General features: G+C 28.0%; 2 protein-coding genes across 4 annotated transcripts in view; one reads left to right on the top strand and one right to left on the bottom strand.

Moving 5' to 3' along the window:
• The window catches only part of LOC105837411 (flotillin-2), a 193,132-nt gene that overhangs the window by 19,287 nt on the left and 154,512 nt on the right, over positions 1–19,333 (bottom strand). The gene's annotated exons all lie outside the window — the stretch shown is intronic.
• LOC105831487 (glucose dehydrogenase [FAD, quinone]) lies at positions 286–19,021 on the top strand. Of its 2 annotated transcripts, XM_012671641.2 has the most exons (6): positions 286–1,058; positions 15,965–16,195; positions 16,283–16,453; positions 16,533–16,614; positions 17,186–17,759; positions 17,851–19,021. In XM_012671641.2, exons 2-6 carry the CDS (start codon positions 15,997–15,999, stop codon positions 18,712–18,714), a joined length of 1,890 nt encoding a protein of 629 aa, XP_012527095.1. In that variant the 5' UTR covers positions 286–1,058; positions 15,965–15,996; the 3' UTR covers positions 18,715–19,021. The 2 variants fall into 2 exon arrangements, with proteins under 2 accessions (XP_012527095.1, XP_028047770.1); XM_028191969.1 differs by lacking the exon at positions 286–1,058 and having other exon boundaries at positions 16,069–16,201.

Genomic DNA, 19,333 nt, shown 5'->3' with positions numbered 1-19,333 from the left:
ATTATATGTTTATAATTGGTAATGCTTATTGATGTTCTCCTTTGATTAAATAATACATTTTTACAACTTATTTTTATTATTATTTCTTACTATTATAAGTTATAATATTAAAATTTAAAAATTAATAATAAAAATTTCAATTTTTTGTACAAATACTTCAAATATTAAAGTTAATTTCCAAAAAATTTTATATTATTTATTATGAGTGCAGTTATTCTATTAATAAATATTGTTTATTTATAGAATAATTAATTTTTGCATCGTAATAAAATTTGACATAAATTATCATAAATATTTAAAGTACTTATAGAAAAAAAATCAGATTTTGGTTATTTTTTAAGTACATTTAAAAGCATAAATGTGCCTATTTCTTATTAAAATAATTTTTATTACTTTGAAATGCACACAAGATATAGAACACAATCTCTAATTTTTTAATAATTCTTTTATTAAGAAATTGGAAAATAAGTGTATATACACCTTAAAGCGAGCAGGGATTAACAACGAGAAACGGGATTGAAAGAGAGAAGGGAGGTAAGCCCGGTATAGTGGCGTGAGATGAACAAGAAAGAAAATTGAAGGAGAAAGAGAGAGGCAAATCGCTGACCGTTATGTGCCATGTCTACGGGACTGAAGAGCTTGGTAACATAGCCAATACATTATTCCTCAATGAGATACCTTCAAGCTACATGCAGGTAATCGAGACTGCAGCAAGGTCATGGCCAGTATCATTCCGCTCTTCGTCGAGTGACATCGTTCGGATGTTCCGAGTCCTTGCTTTATCCGTTATCGACGAGATTTATTATTTGTAATTCGTATCCGTGATTCTAATTTATCGGCATTCTTTGACAAAGAAATTTCATTTGGATATTTTTTTGATACAAATACGTGGAAAACGGAAGAATTTTACATTTTTCTCGTCAAAGTTCTTCACTGATTATATTTGAATTGTGACAAGTATTCCCGAAATTGGCTTTGGTGTTGTTGATATTACCTATAAAACGCATTGAAAACGTACGCAAGTGGATTGATCTTGGTAGAATCAGATTCGAAAAAAGGTAGGCGGACAATTTAAGGAAATTCTCTTGCTTAAGGGGAATCACGTAAATTTCATTCATATTACACACAGAAAAAATGTTATACTAAAAATCATTATGGTAAATAGTAAAAGCCAAAGAAGAAATTATGAAAATTTTTATTATGTTTTTCATCAGATTATCATAGTATTTATACTACTTATAATATTATTCTCGGAAATTTCTTCTTATGGTTCATAGTTTCTATCGTACATAGTAATTTTCACTACAAAATTTTTCCCGTCTACATTTATATACTTTTACCATTGCCACCTTCAAGTTAAAAAATAATAAATAATACGAAATACTGGTCAATACATCGAGCCAAGAACAGTTATCCTAATACATTATAATTTATTAACTAACATAAAAATCTAAGTATAAACACGAATAAAAACTAATGTGCTTTATAATATTAAACAAACTTTCCAAACGTTTCAACTTTACAAAGTCCTCATCAGTCATAATAAAAATAACTGTACTCTACATAATTTAAAAAACAAGAGTATAATAAAACTGTTAATAATATAATTGATAATGATTCGGAAAAAACTTAAATTCATCGCACATCGTCGATAAAATTGTGTCATATGGATAAAATAGCTGACAGAACAAGCAATACAATATTTCGCAAACTGTTTTACATATTAAAAAAAAACAAAGACGGCATTTTTTCGTTTGTGACGTAAAAACGTAGACTTGACAGAGTTTATAATAAATAATGAACAAAATTTAATCAAAATAAAACGATAATTTGTTATTTAAAAAGAGTGTTTTTATACACAAAGAGAAAATTTTCTCTTAAAATTTACCCTGAAAATTTGATAATTGTGGGATAATGTGTGACCTCGAGGAATTTTACTATACTTTTTAATAAAATGTACTGAAAGTATAATAAAATTTATTATACTTTTTTAGTAAAATTTACTAAAAGTATACTAAATTTTGCTAAATTACCAGATTTTCAGTGTAAATATTAAAAGAAAATTCTCTCCGTGTAGTATTAATAAATATTAACGTGGAAAAAATGAAAGAGAATTGTTTAACAATAATTTAAATGTAATAACAAGCATGCCATATTTTCACTAATGTTACGTCATATTTAAAGATAATTGCATAATTCATGAACGTATTGTTTATTTCATACTCTTATACAAAAATGATACAGTAAAACTTTGTTTTTCTTAATTCCAAAATGCGAGTGATCCAGTTTATCATTATTTCAAATATAAACAAAAATATTAATATATTTACTATACTTTATATATAAAATGAAATTTGCTTAGATGTAATTTAAATCATTTTTAAAGAATTTGATAACCTTAAATTTAAAAAAAATATTTTATATTTCTATTTTAATGTTATGATAGTCATTTCAAGAGCAAAATATATATAATTCTTTTGATAACACAGGCACACAAAAAAGTTGTCTGAACAGAATACTCTACTATCTTTATGTATTTTGACGTGCTGAACATGAATCCGGGGTCAGAATCATCCACTATTTCTTTTTTTTAAATCAAAAAGTAACCTAAAAACTTTAAAAGTTGCAATAACACAGGCACACAAAAAAAGTGGCTGATTCGGCGGACCAGACTAGTCAATACTTATGTATTTTGATCTGCTGAATCCGAATTCAAGGTCAGAATTGCTAAATTAAGTCATTTTTTCTTAACCCCCCAAAAAAATTTTTTTTAAATGTTGGTCCGACGGATCGGACTAATCTATCCTTATGTATTTTGACTCGCTGAATCCAAAATTAAGGTCAGAATTGCTGAATTGGCTCATTTTTTCCTAACCTTAAAAAAACCTTGTAAAGCAGTTTGGGTCACAAATGTATAATCTAGAGCGTGCAAGCTTGCGTAACCACATTACTCGGGAAAAATTCAATATGTATGACAAGTCTAAGCTTCTATGAATGAATAACGTAGAAAATTCATTCCCTTTTTCTATTATATCTAATTCTTATATTCTCGAAGGTTCTGTGCAATGGCTTTCTCTTATGTTTCTTCTCTTTCACAGAGGCATCATTTTCACAATTGGTACAATTTTTCGTCAAAATTAATGTAATAATCAATTTTTTTTGCAATAGATTTGTGTTCAGTAGGTAAAAATATAAAAATGATTATTTACATATATGTGTTAAAACAAAAGGTTGCAAAAAAAATTTGTCGGGCAATATAATTACAGAATAAAGATATAGTTTATTTTTAAATATAAGTCATATGTTAGAATTACCCGTTTATTTTCCTGCAATCTAAAAAAAAAAAATCGAGCGCTGTCATTGGTGATCTTTAAACTCTTCCCATTTGAAAATTATTATAGCCTCGACATTTTCGTATTAGAGTTTTTTGTCAAAATGTTACAAAGAATTTGTTATTAAAAAATCTCACCAGTTTTAGGCACACCCTGTATAATGTAACAATTTGCAACATTACCATTGTCATGTCATTTTATATTTCCAAGTTTTGATAAATAGAAACGGTTAAAGAATAGTTACGAATGTCTTGCCTTATTTACATTCATTTACATTCTTGTACATTAAACATGTTGCTTCTTATGCAAGATATTCCATGATTCATAGAAACCTTAAGTTCACTAGACTTCGCGAATCATATCTGTAAAGTCAATTTTTCCCAATAAAAAATAAAAACAAAATTATTTCATAAATTAGTTTATAATGTAATTTATTTAATATTTTATTTATATACAAAATTATAGTCAAATTTAGGTAATTGATAAAATAATGTTTTTCAAAATATTTTTAGGTTCTAAAAAATTTGAAAAAATTCTAGTCTATTCTTTCAACATTTAAGAATTCAATTTTACTTATACTTATATGACCTGTTCTAAAACACATTTTACTTTTTTTATATATTATGTCCGAATTTTTGATATAAAATCGGTAAAATTTATTGTTGTAGTAAAAAATTCTTAACTTTTTTATACGTGCATAAAAAAATCTATTTAGCTTAAGATTAATACTTACGAAGAAAATAGTATAATGATATCTATTTCAAATAAATAAGCATATAAAATTATTTGGTAACCTAAAAATTAATATCTTGGTTTATAGAAAACAAGAAAAAAACATAAAAAATACTTTTTATAACAAAATCAATATTTTATTTAAAAAATAATTAGTTAAAAGTAGTTTAGAGAAAGAAAAATATTTATTATTATAAATATATTGCATTTTCTCTCTTTAGTGTAATGCATGTAATGTATTTGCTTTTTATAAATTGTTTTGCATAAATTGTATGAAGCATACAGTGCGTGTAATTAAATTTTTTGTGTCACATTTTCAATGATCAAAAATACAGCATTTTTTCCTATTTATTAGCGTAGGTTCTTTTAAGTTCTTTTCAAAATTCAGTTCTTTGTAAAACTTCGTGCACGGTCGAATCTCCATGTTTTTAGATAAACTGTTCATGTAATACAAGTAAACTTGATATATAAATTAAACTTTCATCGGTATCTTCCTCCGTCATCCCATTTATTTTAAATATTGTCGCCATACCAATGTCGAGAGTTTCAATGTCAAAAAGCTCGCTAAGAAATAAATCTTGCAATCACTCGCGTAATACACGTACAATTTTTTCTATAACATGCATCTTGAATATGGGTCTGTTCTGAATTTCTATACCTATTATGATAAAAATAATTTTTTACTCACACTATCTATCAGAATAAAGACAAAAATCGAGAAAAACATAATCTATTTACTTAAAAAAAAATTGTGCATCTACCTGGTACTTGATGCTCGTCTTTCACCTGTCGCTTTATGAAACACGTCTGACAAAATATGATGTCACCTGATAAATCTTCAATATCAACAATTTTTTTTTAAGCAAAGTAGCCAATTCTATTTATCATGTAATAAATAATTTTTTAAAAATTATTAATATGATCCAGATTAGGTCCATCTTTGCAAAGACGGTTTATATGTTTATATACATATATATAAACATCTGTTTAAAAACTTTTTTCATAGAAATAGGTTATTTATACAAAGTATTTCATTTTTATTACTAAACATATAAGACATTAGTACATAAATAGTACAGTTAATACTGAGTAATTACTTTTTGCATAAAAAATAAGCCGGTAACATTTTTTGGTATCTTAAATCAAAATCCAAAAATAAAAAAAGGACTTGTGACACACATTTAAAAATAATTACTTGTGAAAGGAAAAAATTATTTCTTCTAGCGCAGAGAATCGTGTGTGTGCACGAATTCTAGAATTTTGTATAATAAGTTTTTCTTTCTTTTTAAAAAAATAAATAAGAAAATGACGAATGACTTTGATATGGATAAAAGTATAAATAAAAAACATGATTATACAAAAAAGAAAATGTGACGTAAAAATTATGGCAAAACATATAATTAAAAGCCTGTGTGAAGTTAGCACCGCATCTTTCAAAATTGTAAGTTTTATCAAGAGTACTGTTTGCACCCCAAAGAGTACTAGAGTTCCTGATAGGTATTAGCAAGAGTACCGCCGAAATACTTAGAGAAATTGCAATTTGAAAATATGAGGTGCTAACTTCCCGTGGCACCGCAACATGAAAAATATATTGTTTTAAAGATCCTATCTTAAAGTACTCGAAAAGTACTACAGTTCCTGATACATTTTAACAATAGTACCAACCGCCAAATATTATAAAAAAATTATTGAAATTTGGAGATGGCACCGCAAAATAAAAAAAATATTGTTTTAATAATTTCATCTTAAAGTACTCAAAAAGTACTAGAGTTCCTGATACATTTTAACAATAGTACCAACCGCCAAATGTTTTAAAAAAATTATTGAAATTTGGGGATGGCACCGCAAAATTAAAAAATCATTCTTTTAATGATCCTATCTTAAAGTACTCGAAAAGTACTAGAGTTCCTGATACATTTTAATAATAGTATTAACTAATAAATACTGAAAAAAAAAATTTTTTAAGATTACAGCCTATCTTTTATAAAAGTGGCCGTAACTCCTTTGCCTTCAATGTTACAGTTTTGTGCCTTAATAACTTTTGAAAGTACTCGCTGGGGTGCCAAAAGTACTCCAATCAAAACCCGGAAATTGTAAAAAAATTTCACCTCTCTGGAGGACTGACTGTATCTAAAAGTGACCGTAACTCCTTTGCGTCAAGTTTCACAGCTTTGTGCCTTAATAACTTTTGAAAGTACTCGCTGGGGTGCCAAAAGTACTCCAATCAAAACCCGGAAATTGTAAAAAAATTTCACCTCTCTGGAGGACTGACTGTATCTAAAAGTGACCGTAACTTCTTTGCGTCAAGTTTCACAGCTTTGTACCTTGATAACTTTCGAAAGTACTCGTTGGGGTGCCAAAAGTACTCCAATCAAAACCCGGAAATTGTAAAAAAATTTTATCTCCCTAAGGGACTGACTGTATCTAAAAGTGGCCGTAACTCTTTTGCGTCAAGTTTCACAGCTTTGTGCCTTAATAACTTTCGAAAGTACTCGCTGGGGTGCCAAAAGTACTCCAGTCAGAACCCGGAAATTGTGAAAAAATTGTATCTCTTTCGAGGACTTAACATAATTAAAAGTGACCGTACCTTTTTTGTTTTTGATTTTATAGCTTTGTAGCTCAACCTTTAAAAGGCCAGCAAATTGTACGTTATATATCAATCTATTTTTTCCAAAAACTTGTATTTATGTATATATATATATATAAATTTTTTTACAATTTCCGGGTTTTGATTGAAGTACTTTTGGCACCCCAGCGAGTACTTTCAAAAGTTATTAAGGCACAAAACTGTAAAATTAAAGGCAAAGGAGTTACGGCCACTTTTATAAAAGATAGGCTGTAATCTTAAAAAATTTTTTTTTTCAGTATTTATTAGTTAATACTATTATTAAAATGTATCAGGAACTCTAGTACTTTTCGAGTACTTTAAGATAGGATCATTAAAAGAATGATTTTTTAATTTTGCGGTGCCATCCCCAAATTTCAATAATTTTTTTAAAACATTTGGCGGTTGGTACTATTGTTAAAATGTATCAGGAACTCTAGTACTTTTTGAGTACTTTAAGATGAAATTATTAAAACAATATTTTTTTTATTTTGCGGTGCCATCTCCAAATTTCAATAATTTTTTTATAATATTTGGCGGTTGGTACTATTGTTAAAATGTATCAGGAACTGTAGTACTTTTCGAGTACTTTAAGATAGGATCTTTAAAACAATATATTTTTCATGTTGCGGTGCCACGGGAAGTTAGCACCTCATATTTTCAAATTGCAATTTCTCTAAGTATTTCGGCGGTACTCTTGCTAATACCTATCAGGAACTCTAGTACTCTTTGGGGTGCAAATAGTACTCTTGATAAAACTTACGATTTTGAAAGATGCGGTGCTAACTTCACACAGGCTAATTTCTCGAACCATGTTAATATAAGGTTTGAAATTTCTACAATGTATGTTTTCCAACATCTTTTCAACATCAGGAAGTAGGCAAACCAGTGCATCTTTCCTTTTCAAATCGTTTAGCAGCTAGTGTTAACGCATTCATTTTGTATTGACATGAGCAATGGTTCCCACTTCCGTTATTTTCATATCCTGATTTATAAGTTTAATCCGAATTCTTCTCTCTTCCTGTCTCTTTCCCTCCCGTCTCTCTTTCTTTTATTTTTAAGACACAATATCTTCACTGATACACTTGTATATTTTCTTTTATTAAATACTTTTTATTTATAGCTTTTTATCGTATTCTATTATAAAATTATTGAATCGAGTTTATAAGGTGAACATTGTCCACATACTTATCTTGTTAGAAATATATTAGACACTCTCCTTTATTTTTCTCTTTATTTCAAATGTTCGATTAAATATATTTTCCATTACTTTCCTTTTTATTTCCAAATAACATAACTTATAAAAGAGGAAATCGTAATTAACTCTTCACCGATTTAGATCTCTTTTTACCTTCAATTTTCTTAAATAATGTAATAATGTTAAAATATGCACACGCGATTTGTAAAAGGTCATTCTAACGCTTTCGACATCTTAAGGCAAATAAGAAATTTGAAAAAATTTTTGACAAGGACAAAGTAAAAAAGAGAAAACGAACAATGACGAGAAGCAAGCATGTGGAAAAGTTACATTACACCACACATCCTGTTCTTATCAAATTCTAACAGTTAGAAAATCATCAGTCAAAAAGAAATTATTTATTGCAGATTTTAATTATACGTTACGGGTGTGAGTATGTTTTAATATTATTATAATATTTAAGAATGTTCTACAAAAAGCATATAAAGAGTATTATAAAGAGCTTTAAAAATAAAAGTATAAATATTTTATTTATTACAGCATTATTTTATGTAGACATATTGAAAGGTATATGCGTATTTAAATATATAGAGTAAACATTTATTCACATATAATTAATAATTATATATATACAAAACGCATAAAGCATAGTCAAAAAATTAAATTAAAAAAAATTTAGACTTAGTGCGAGTATCGATCTTGGAATCTTGCTATTACTACTCTTGTGCGCAATAACAGTTAATAACTTCTTTTCTCTCTTATAACTTATTACCGATTATTTTAAATTTCAGTTAAAAAATATTACGTACAAGACGCGTTCAATAATATATAACTTTTATGGGGTTTGAGTATCGATTGCACGTGGAAGATTAAAATCAGTAAAAAGTTAACTATGTCCTCTTTTGTCTTATTAAATGTTTAACTCTTCCATTTCTGGAGAATTTTTTTGCATGATATTGTTCTGAAAGCTTGACAAGATAAGTGATATAATCATTCTAGATTTTCAGAAGAAACAATGCGTCGTCTCTAGTCTTATATATACATGTATATATTATAAGAAATACCTAGAGTGCAGTTGCAGTTTCTCAAATTTTCATAAGAACCCAGCAAACACAAAGTTATATGTAACGTGCTTGTTAGTTGTAATTTCCCACTCAATAATATAATTGTAATATAACACACGTGTTATATTACAATTACATTGTTGAGTGGGAAATTATAACTAACAGGCACGTTACATGTAACTTGGTGTTTGATGGGAAGTAACCACGATCGATCCGATAAATTGCAGTGAACCTCATTGTAAAAAAAAAATTAATTTTTTTAAACCAGTCATATTCTTAAATTTTACAAAAAAACCAATACTCTTAATCAATTTTTGTTTTAAGAGTCTCGAATAATGTCTTGAGGTATGGCTCGTATGGCTCTGTGATTGGTCGATGACATTTTAAGACAGTATCTGAGATCATCTTAAATATAAAATTCCATTATGAATACCAGTCTTTAGTTCCAGAGCGCGTAGTAAATAATCTCTCTCTCTCTCTCTCTCTCTTGCTGATTTTTAATGATCAATTTTGTTGAACTCCTAAAGGTTGATAACAGTTTACTATAAGGGTCACGTCTGTCATTACAAGTTCTCCGAAAGAAATCCGAGTTTAAAAATAATTATACATTTTATTTACAAACTTTTAATATCATGTAAAGTTTAAATCCAAATGTCATATTTGACATTGCAATCATGATGTAATGTAAATGATCATAAAATGATAAATTATCATCACTAATCATTTATCAAAACGTGATTTTTTACATAAAATAAAAAATCATGTCTTGCTCTGTCAAGTAAATAAAATTGTTTAATAATAAGAAATTGAACAACTCGCGATATGATTACGAATACAAATAGAAGAAAATCAATACTAACATAAGTTTTATTTTTGGATTATATTTCTTAAACAAAAGTTAAAAGTAAAACAATTTTATTTACTTGACAGAGCAAGACGTGATTTTTTATTTTATGTAAAAAATCATGTTTTGATAAATGATTAGTGATAATAATTTATCATTTTACGATCATTTACATTACATCATGATTGCAATGTCACATATGACATTTGGATTTAAACTTTGAAAAGATAAATACAAATTAAAAAATATCTTCTATCAGATCCAGTATATTTTTTTATATTATTATTTATTTTTATAATATTATTTCGTATTCTTTGTGGGATAATTTAAATTTTGGAATAACACCAAAAATAAGTTAGGTCTCCAAAATTAACACATAATAGGCAGCAATGGTAAAATTTAGATGCAATTTTGTAATGGAGAAGTAAATTAATAAGCTATGTAATCAAATATATTTGTATATTTTAAAGAGCAAATTTCATAAAATTAAAATTTTTATATAAAAAATGTATTTATTTGTTTAGAATTGAACATTGTAGAATAAAAGTTTAAAAGCTAGAAAATAAAAAATATATAATTTATTTAAAAAAAAGATAATTTATTAAAAATTAAATATATAAAAATTACATAAGACATAGAAAACGGCGATATAAATCAGACGCGATAATTATTGTGCGATAAATATTGAGTATAATTTACAAATTACATTTAATAACATATAATAAAAAAGAAATAAAATAAAAACATTTCAACTCTTTCTTTGAATTATCTTCATGTGTACATATATTCAATGAATTATGTAGCAATGTCTTACTGTCAATTACAAAGTAGAGTAATCCTGAATGAATGTCAAAAGATATATGTGAACTACTTCACACTAATATAAAATTCATTCAAAATTCAGAGTTAACAGTTGTCAATAATTAATTTTTATTCATAAATTAAATAATTATTTCATTTTTACATTGTAAATAAATTTTTTAAAACGTGTTCTTGTAGAACCAAAAACAAAGTAACAATGAGTATTGAGAAAAGATACAAATCGATCTCTAACACGCAAAATAGAGATTGAAAAAATTAACAAAGTAATGTTAGACTGACTTTATCTGATATTTGCTGATATCCATCAGGTGTGTCGTCATTTCAAATTTTACATCCTGTAACTTTAATCCTATAAATGTCACATAAAATTTCAATATTACTTTTACGATCTCAAATTCTTAATGCTGAATGGCACAATTATTTCAGTGATAAGAAAATAAATAGATTATAATAAAAAATTATTAAATAAGAATATTAAAACTGTTTTCGGCCAATATAAAAAAGATAAAAAAAATTGGGATGTTAAAAGATATATATAAATAAATAGTAAAATTCTAAATATTTTTATTAAACATATAAATAATTATGTTTCTTTATGTTAAAAAAATTTCATAGGATTGTAAAAACTATAAATATATATGATTTTTTGGAAACAAAGATGTAAGAAAGAAACTTTAATTAAAAGTTTGTATATTTCTATATCTTAATATCAAATTTTTCAAAATCCGTGTGATACATATTTGGATCTCCCCTAAGCAGATTGTGTGTTTTTCCAGTATTAATATATCAGTTTTAATTAAGATAATGCAATTGTTTAAATTCTTAGTAATAACGGGATGTTATTCTAGGAGACTTATGTCGGTATTAGCGACTTTCTTCTGCAAGATTCGCTCGAAATTACTCAATAGATTTGAAAGTTTCGCGAGTAATTGATATTCACTTCACACTGTCAGATTGCTCAGACCGAGCTGCGTGGGTTCCTTGTTGCCAATTTCTAACGTAGTTGTCGGAGCTATTGGTGCTTGTTTCCACAGTATAGCGCGTTCATTTGATTTGATTAGATGTTTTCCAGAAGCTTCTTCAATTCTCTTAATCAAATAAAAAGAGAATAAGTACTGTTTATATTAGTTACGACATGCGACAAAATATTCTTTGAGCAATCGTAATGTTGTTACGTGATATAAGTTACCTCACAATAGGATCAACGATAAATTTTTTGTGATTTTATCTTTTGCACGAAGAATTCACAAATTAGTAAGTTATATCATTAGTAATTTTCATAAGAAAGTATTTACTGAATGGCGCAATTTTTTTTTAATAATAAGAAAATAAATAGATTATAATAAAAAATTATTAAAACTGTTTTTTAATATAAAAAAGATAAAAAAAATTGAGACATTAAGATATATTTAAATAAAAAATAAAATTCTAAATATTTTTGATAAAAATATAAATAATTATGTTTCTTTATGTTAAAAAAATTTAATAGGATTATATATCGTATAGTAAAAACTATACGATTTTTTAAAAACAAAGATGTAAGAAACTTTAGTTATAAAAATTTGTATATTTCTATATCTTAATATCAAAGTTTTCAAAATTCATGTGATACATATTTGGATCTCCTTTAAGCAGATTGTGGTTTTTTATTATTAATATATTGTATATTAATAATAATATATCAATATAGTATTAATATATCAATTTTAATTAAGATAATGCAATTGTTTAAATTCTCAATAATAACGGGATGTTACTCTAGAAGATCTATGTCGGTATTAGCAACTTTCTTCTGCAAGATTCGCGCGAAATTACTCAACACAGATTTGAAAGTTTCGCGAGTAATTGATATTCACTTCACACTGTCAAATTGCTCAGACCGAGCTGCGTAGCTTCCTTTTTGCCAATTTCTAACGTAGTTGTCAGAGTTATTAGTGCTTGTTTCCACAATATAGCGCGTTTTTTTTTATTCGATTAGATGTTTTCCAGAAGCTTCTTCAATTCTTTTAATCAAATAAAAAGAGAATAAGTATTATTTATATTAGTCACAACATGCGACAAAATATTCTTTAAGCAATCGTAATGTCGTGATATAAGTTACCTGACAATAGCATCAGCGACAAATTTTTTGTGAATATATCTTTTGTACGAAGAATTCACAAATTAGTAAGTCATTAGTAATTTTTATAAGAAAGCATTTACAGAATGGCGCAATTATTCATTTTTTCAGTAATAAAAAAATTAATAGGTCATAATAAAAAATTATTAAATAAGAATATTAAAATTGTTTTTCGGCCAGTATAAAAAAGATAAAAAAAAATTGAGACATTAAGATATATATAAATAAACAATAAAACTCTAAATATTTTTAATAAAAATATAAATAATTGTTTCTTTATGTTAAAAAAATTTTATAGGATTGTAAAAACTATATATAACGATTTTTTTTTACAAACAAAGATATAAGAAACTTTAGTTACAAAAATTTGTATATTTGTATATCAAAGTTCATTTTTCAGTAATAATTTTATTGTTTAACTCTTTTATATTTTTGACACATATGTCCCAAAACTTACAAAAATTATCATAAATAAATAGTCTTATTGACTTCTATTTTTGCTTATTTTAAAGAGAAAGGCTACATGTATAAAGCATTACATACTTTAAAATGTTATATTTTCAATAAAATATAGTTATATAAATTTTGTGAAAAATCCAACTTTTAGGTAATGAAGAATAACTGTATATTATTCGAAAATTCATTGAATTAATGCTAATTATATTTTTAAAGTCTTATTTAATTGTGAAGGGGAAATACAAAAAGATTAAGAAATTAATTAAACTACTTAAATCTAAACATTATCTAAACACTATAACAATATATATGTTTTGAGTAATAATAATTATAGAATATTTTTTTAATCTTTATATTTTGATTGGCTAAATTTTATGGTATATTTTTCTTTGAAATTTAAATATTTAAATAATTTTTAATTGTTACATACAATATATCTATATTGTATGTAACTACATAAAATTAAATATATTTTATTATATATTTAATATTTTTTGACATTAATTAAAAATAAATATCAAAAAATAAAATCATACAAAATAATACAATATGTTAAAGACTACGAATCATACCATTCGTGCTATTATAAGTAAAACTAATAAAAAACAAAGTTATACATTTCGACCTATAATATTAATCATTTTTAGTAGTATAATAACATTTTGAAGGGAACAAAAGAAATAAAGTTTAAATTATAAACATAATAAATAATTAAACGGATCGTATAAGAATCAAAGTTTTTATAAATATCGTTCACATATATTCACAGATATGGGTATTAAACGTCCACGGAAATGTTCTCGCTAAATGTCGCTAGGCCTGAAACTAGGTCTGTAATTGTTTTGTTCGATATAAGTTTCCGACTTTCCACACGAAGCAAAGTCTCTTCTTCCCTAATGGTCCGAAACGAGATCTATAATTGTTCTGTTCCACATAGATTTTCAACTTTCCAACGCGTGGTTTATTTCATAATTCCCCATACTTATTTTAAATATAATAAGTCGAGGTATACGCAAAACATTAATTTTAATTAATATTTACATTATTCAGCAGATACATCTCACATAATGTAAAAAAGCATCGATTCATTTATCATAATCTAAACGTAAGGTATCTAATATGTCCATGACTCCAATTTGGATCACCCCTCATTTTCAAATAGGTACACAATGAATTTTACAAATAACGCTAATATATCGCTCAGGAAGTCGATATGATGTACTTATGTTAGTTAACTGCTCAATATTTCCTTTCTACGGCTTGTAATCACACTTTATTCAAATTGTGTTCTAAATCTAAAATTTCAGAGATAAGTTTTTGCTTTGTGTAACTATTATGTAACAATTATAAATATTCACAATTCATATTATTGTTGCTTTATTTATGCTTTTCAACACTGTATTTATTTTAGGTTTTTATTAAAATACCTTGTTTATAATTAAAGAAAGAAAGCTCTTTGTATTGTGAAAACCATTATGGCCAGGGACATTACTAAAAACACAATATATCTCATTAATATATAGTACAAGAAAGTTAAGATTCTATTTCTTTTTTTAATTTGTGATTAGGGTTTCTTGTGGTATTTTTCTAGTTGAAGTTAATTGAAGCTTTTTGACAGGTAAAAGTTAAGATAACTTCCCTTGTAGTAAATAAATACAGTTTTATTATTTAATGAATAGCTGTATATGTACACGGAGAGAATTTTCTCTTAAAATTTACCCTCAAAATCTGGTAATTGTGGAATAATGTGTAACGTCGAGAAATTTTACTATACTGTTTAGTACAATTTACTAAAAATATAGTAAAATTTACTATATTTTCAGCAAAATTTACTAAAAATATAGTAAATTTTACTAAAAAGTATAGTAAAATTTCTCGAGGTCTCACACATTATCCCACAATTATCAGATTTTGAGAGTAAAAGAAAATTCTCTCCGTGTAATTTCTTCTATAAGTGTAATAAATGCTTAATTAAACATGTTGATTTTGTGAAAATATTTACGAAAAAAAAGAACTTTTTCAAAAATATTTACGAAAAAGAAGAAAATACATAGCTAGACTACATTGGGTATATGTGGTATGTAATCAACATGGCCCAAGTCGGCCGTCTTCCACTGACCACCCTCCTAAGTCAAACAGATTCACTATGTAAACGCCACACACTCATCTGTATAAAATATAAATAATTAAACCGGCTGCAATAAATTTTCGAATAATCATTAGAAGAATTTCATTACATCTGACACAAGTAAGATCAAAATATTTTTAGTATTTTCGAAACTTACTATTCTTTAATTATACCAGTATTTTTCATTATATATCATTAACGAATTCGTGTAAATACATGTTAAATAGCATAACAATTTTTTAAGAAATGTGAAAGTACTAACATTAACTATATTGAGCAAAAATATCAATTGAATTGGAGAAATCAAAATAAACAAAAATAGAATTTATTACTTAGCATATTTTCCGTCGATGTATCGTCATTTTATTCACGTTAATTTCCCTTTATAATAAATCTTGAGAAATTTTGTAAATAATAAAATTACAATATTATAAAATTAATAGTTAATTTAATAATATTGATTATGTTATTTTTCAGATATCTAATGCATGCTTGTCAGTATCATAACTTGATTCTGCTTAAGCAGCTCTTTAATATAATGTGTAATCTACACGCATCTATAACTTATTCTGTTGACCAAAAAAATAGTCAAAACTTAATATCCTCCCTTAATTTCGCTCGTCTGTTATATATCCCTTAATTTCGTTTTCGTTATATATTTCAGTAAGAAGAGTAAAAAGACGACACGTAAATATAATGGGTATTGAAAGCTTTTTGGCACAAAGCTTGACTTCGGCATCCACCAGTGGATTTTCATTATTTTTCCCCGTTCTCGCTGCGGCACTTGCCTACTTTCATTATGAATCTCTGGATAATGAAGCGCCACCGATCGACGTGCCATCAGATATGCTTTTACCCTCGTATCATTTCATTGTTGTCGGTGGTGGCAGTGCAGGTACGTGTACGTTCAAAATTCTAGTCATTTCTCGTAATTATGAAAAAAAGCAAATGTCTTTCTTCTGTCATGTCTCTTTTTTTTCAGGAGCTGTAGTAGCCAGCCGTCTATCCGAAATTGAGGATTGGAACGTGCTACTGCTTGAAGCAGGCGGTGACGAGACCGAGATCTCGGATGTACCTTTATTTGCCGGTTATTTGCAACTTAGCAAATTAGACTGGCAATACAAGACTGAGCCACAAGGCGACGCCTGCTTAGGTGACTATTCCTCTGTTATTTCTTTCTTAAAACAGCATCTGCTTGTTTCTATCCATTTTTTAATTATTAATTTTTGTAGCAATGGAGAAAGGCCGTTGCAATTGGCCGAGAGGCAAGGTATTAGGAGGATCTAGTGTGCTCAACTATATGCTTTATTTAAGGTAAATTTAAGAGTATATATTTAAATATATTTTAAATATAATATTAACAATATATAATAAAAGAATATAAACCGATAAGTGAAAATACAATTGATAGATGACAGTTATAAGATGAACAAGAAGTAATATCACAATATTAAATTGATAATCAATTTAATAATAATAATACTAACAAGCATCTTCCTTTTTTTAAATATTATAAATAAGTTTTTTGCGAAAAAGTAATATCTCAGCCAGGGATCAATTCTAGCATCAACGCTTTTCCGTGCCTTTAATCATTTCGACCGAACTACGATTAACTTTAATCGTTGATTAAAGGGTTTTCAACATAACAAAATAATTTAGTGCAACCAATTGAACTTTTCACAAAAGGTTAGGTTAGAACAATTACATCGCCAGAAATACAATTGGTCGCACCAAATTATTTTATCATGTTGGCAATCCTTTAATCAATAATTAAAATTAGTCGAAGTTAGTCGAAGTGAGCCCAAGGCTTATGGTGCTACCTTTTCGCAACATCGGTATTGTTTAGAATATTAAATATATTTTTATCCTATTAAATATTTTCAAGAGGCAATAAGCGCGATTATGACATTTGGGAGCAGCAAGGTAATCCTGGCTGGGGCTCACGTGACATCCTGTATTACTTCAAAAAATCAGAGGATAATCAGAATCCATATTTGGTTCGAACGCCATATCATGCAAGCGGTGGATTATTGACAGTACAAGAAGCACCATATCATACACCCCTAGCGGCGGCTTTTGTCCAAGGAGGACAGGAGATGGGTTACGAAAATCGCGATATCAATGGAGAGTTTCAAACCGGTTTCATGATCGCACAGGGTACCATTAGGCGCGGCAGTCGTTGCTCGAGCGCAAAGGCTTTTCTTAGGCCAGCCAGGCTCAGGAAGAATTTGCACATAGCGATGCATGCGCACGTAACAAAGGTGCTGATACATCCCAAGACAAAGCACACTTATGGAGTAGAATTTGTTAGAGGTGGCAAGGTCTTTCGTACGCGTGCGAAGAATGAAGTGATCGTTGCCGGTGGCGCGATAAATTCACCTCAGCTACTAATGCTGTCAGGAATCGGGCCAAAGGAACATTTGCGAGAGCTTGGAATCCCCGTGATTCAAGACAGCAGGGTAAGTAGTAAAATTTCTCTACTTTCTGTTGAATTGACTAGTTTCAGCAATCTTTGCATTATTTATTCATACAAAATTGGAAATTCTGCAGGTGGGCTTTAATCTTCAAGATCACGTCGGACTTGGAGGTTTAACTTTTATGGTCAATCAGGAAATATCTATGGTAGAAAAACGATTACAAAGTACCCAGACTGTGATGCAGTATGCTGCACTAGGTGACGGGCCCCTGACGGTGCTTGGAGGCGTCGAAGGTATCGCCTTTGTCAACACTAAATACGCAAACGCTTCACTGGACTTTCCCGACATTGAATTGCACTTCGTTTCCGGTTCGACTAATTCAGATGGTGGCACTCAAATAAGGAAGGTGCACGGGCTAACGAAGCAATTCTATGACGCTGTTTTTAGGTCTATTGATAACAAGGATACGTGGAGTGTGATTCCCATGTTACTACGACCAAAGAGTCGTGGCGTAATCAAACTGCGCAGTAAAAATCCGTTTGATTACCCTCTCATCTATGCGAACTATTTCAAAGAACCGGAGGACATCGCCACGTTAGTCGAGGGAGTGAAGATCAGTGTAGCTCTAAGCAGGACTGATGCTTTCAGACGATTCGGAAGCGAATTGAATTCACATCAGTTTCCAGGATGCAAACACATAGAAATGTACACAGATGCTTACTGGGAATGCATGATCAGATACTATAGTGCCACGATTTATCATCCAGTAGGAACATGTAAGATGGGTCCTTATTGGGATCCCGAGGCCGTCGTCGATCCACAACTCAAAGTCTACGGTGTGACTGGACTTCGTGTAATTGATGCCTCGATTATGCCAAATCTTGTTAGTGGAAACACAAATGCGCCAACAATTATGATAGCCGAAAAAGGTGCAGACATGATCAAAGAATATTGGTTGAAGTGGAAGAGCAAGTCCGAAGAGTCTAGTGAACGATAAGATGAATAATCGTGCTTCTTGTATCATTCTCAAATAGTGATAATGTTCAATTACGCAGGAAAGCTAGTGTCGTTGACATGAAAAGATTTACAGAAAAAATTAAAATACTGACTTTACTATTTTGTTATACAAAGAGAGAAATGTTTCTTTAGGCTTAATAAATTTTTTAAAAAGTCAAAGAAATTTACGCATGATAGTTTAACCAATGCAACTGTTTGAACTAAAAAATATAATTATTTGTGTGACTTGCCAAATTATATGTGTACCTATAATCTTTATATTAAAACCATTTTTTTAAATAATTAAATTTCGTTTTTGCTTAAACAATTTTATTATTTTAGTAAAACTATTTTATTATTTTATTTATTTAAATTGTATTTTTATTTATTACATTAAAAAATTTCTTAATTCTTAAATTCAGTAATTAAGAATTAAAAATATTAGAAGTATATTTAAAAAATTAATTGTTGCGATTAAGCAAATGTGGATTAAAACAAAAAAAATTTTTAATTTTTCTCTCTAACACATAGGTTAGAGAAAGAAGCTACCCTATCAATTCGTTCTTTTCTTTTCTTTATGGAAGAAAACATCCCCTACCTTATAGTCTATCTTAATATAT

This window comes from Monomorium pharaonis, chromosome 8 (assembly GCF_013373865.1).
Source record: "Monomorium pharaonis isolate MP-MQ-018 chromosome 8, ASM1337386v2, whole genome shotgun sequence".
In the NCBI taxonomy this organism is placed as follows: domain Eukaryota; kingdom Metazoa; phylum Arthropoda; class Insecta; order Hymenoptera; family Formicidae; genus Monomorium; species Monomorium pharaonis.
Note: the sequence above shows the minus strand (reverse complement) of the source record. Positions and strands in the feature narration are given on the sequence as shown.

Excerpts from the sequence above, each read along its gene's own strand:
- LOC105831487 (XM_012671641.2), top strand. The coding sequence starts at position 15,997 with ATGGGTATTGAAAGCTTTTTGGCACAAAGCTTGACTTCGGCATCCACC. Across the intron at positions 16,454-16,532 it reads ACAAGGCGACGCCTGCTTAG|CAATGGAGAAAGGCCGTTGC; the intron begins GTGACTATTCCT and ends TAATTTTTGTAG. Across the intron at positions 17,760-17,850 it reads CCGTGATTCAAGACAGCAGG|GTGGGCTTTAATCTTCAAGA; the intron begins GTAAGTAGTAAA and ends GAAATTCTGCAG.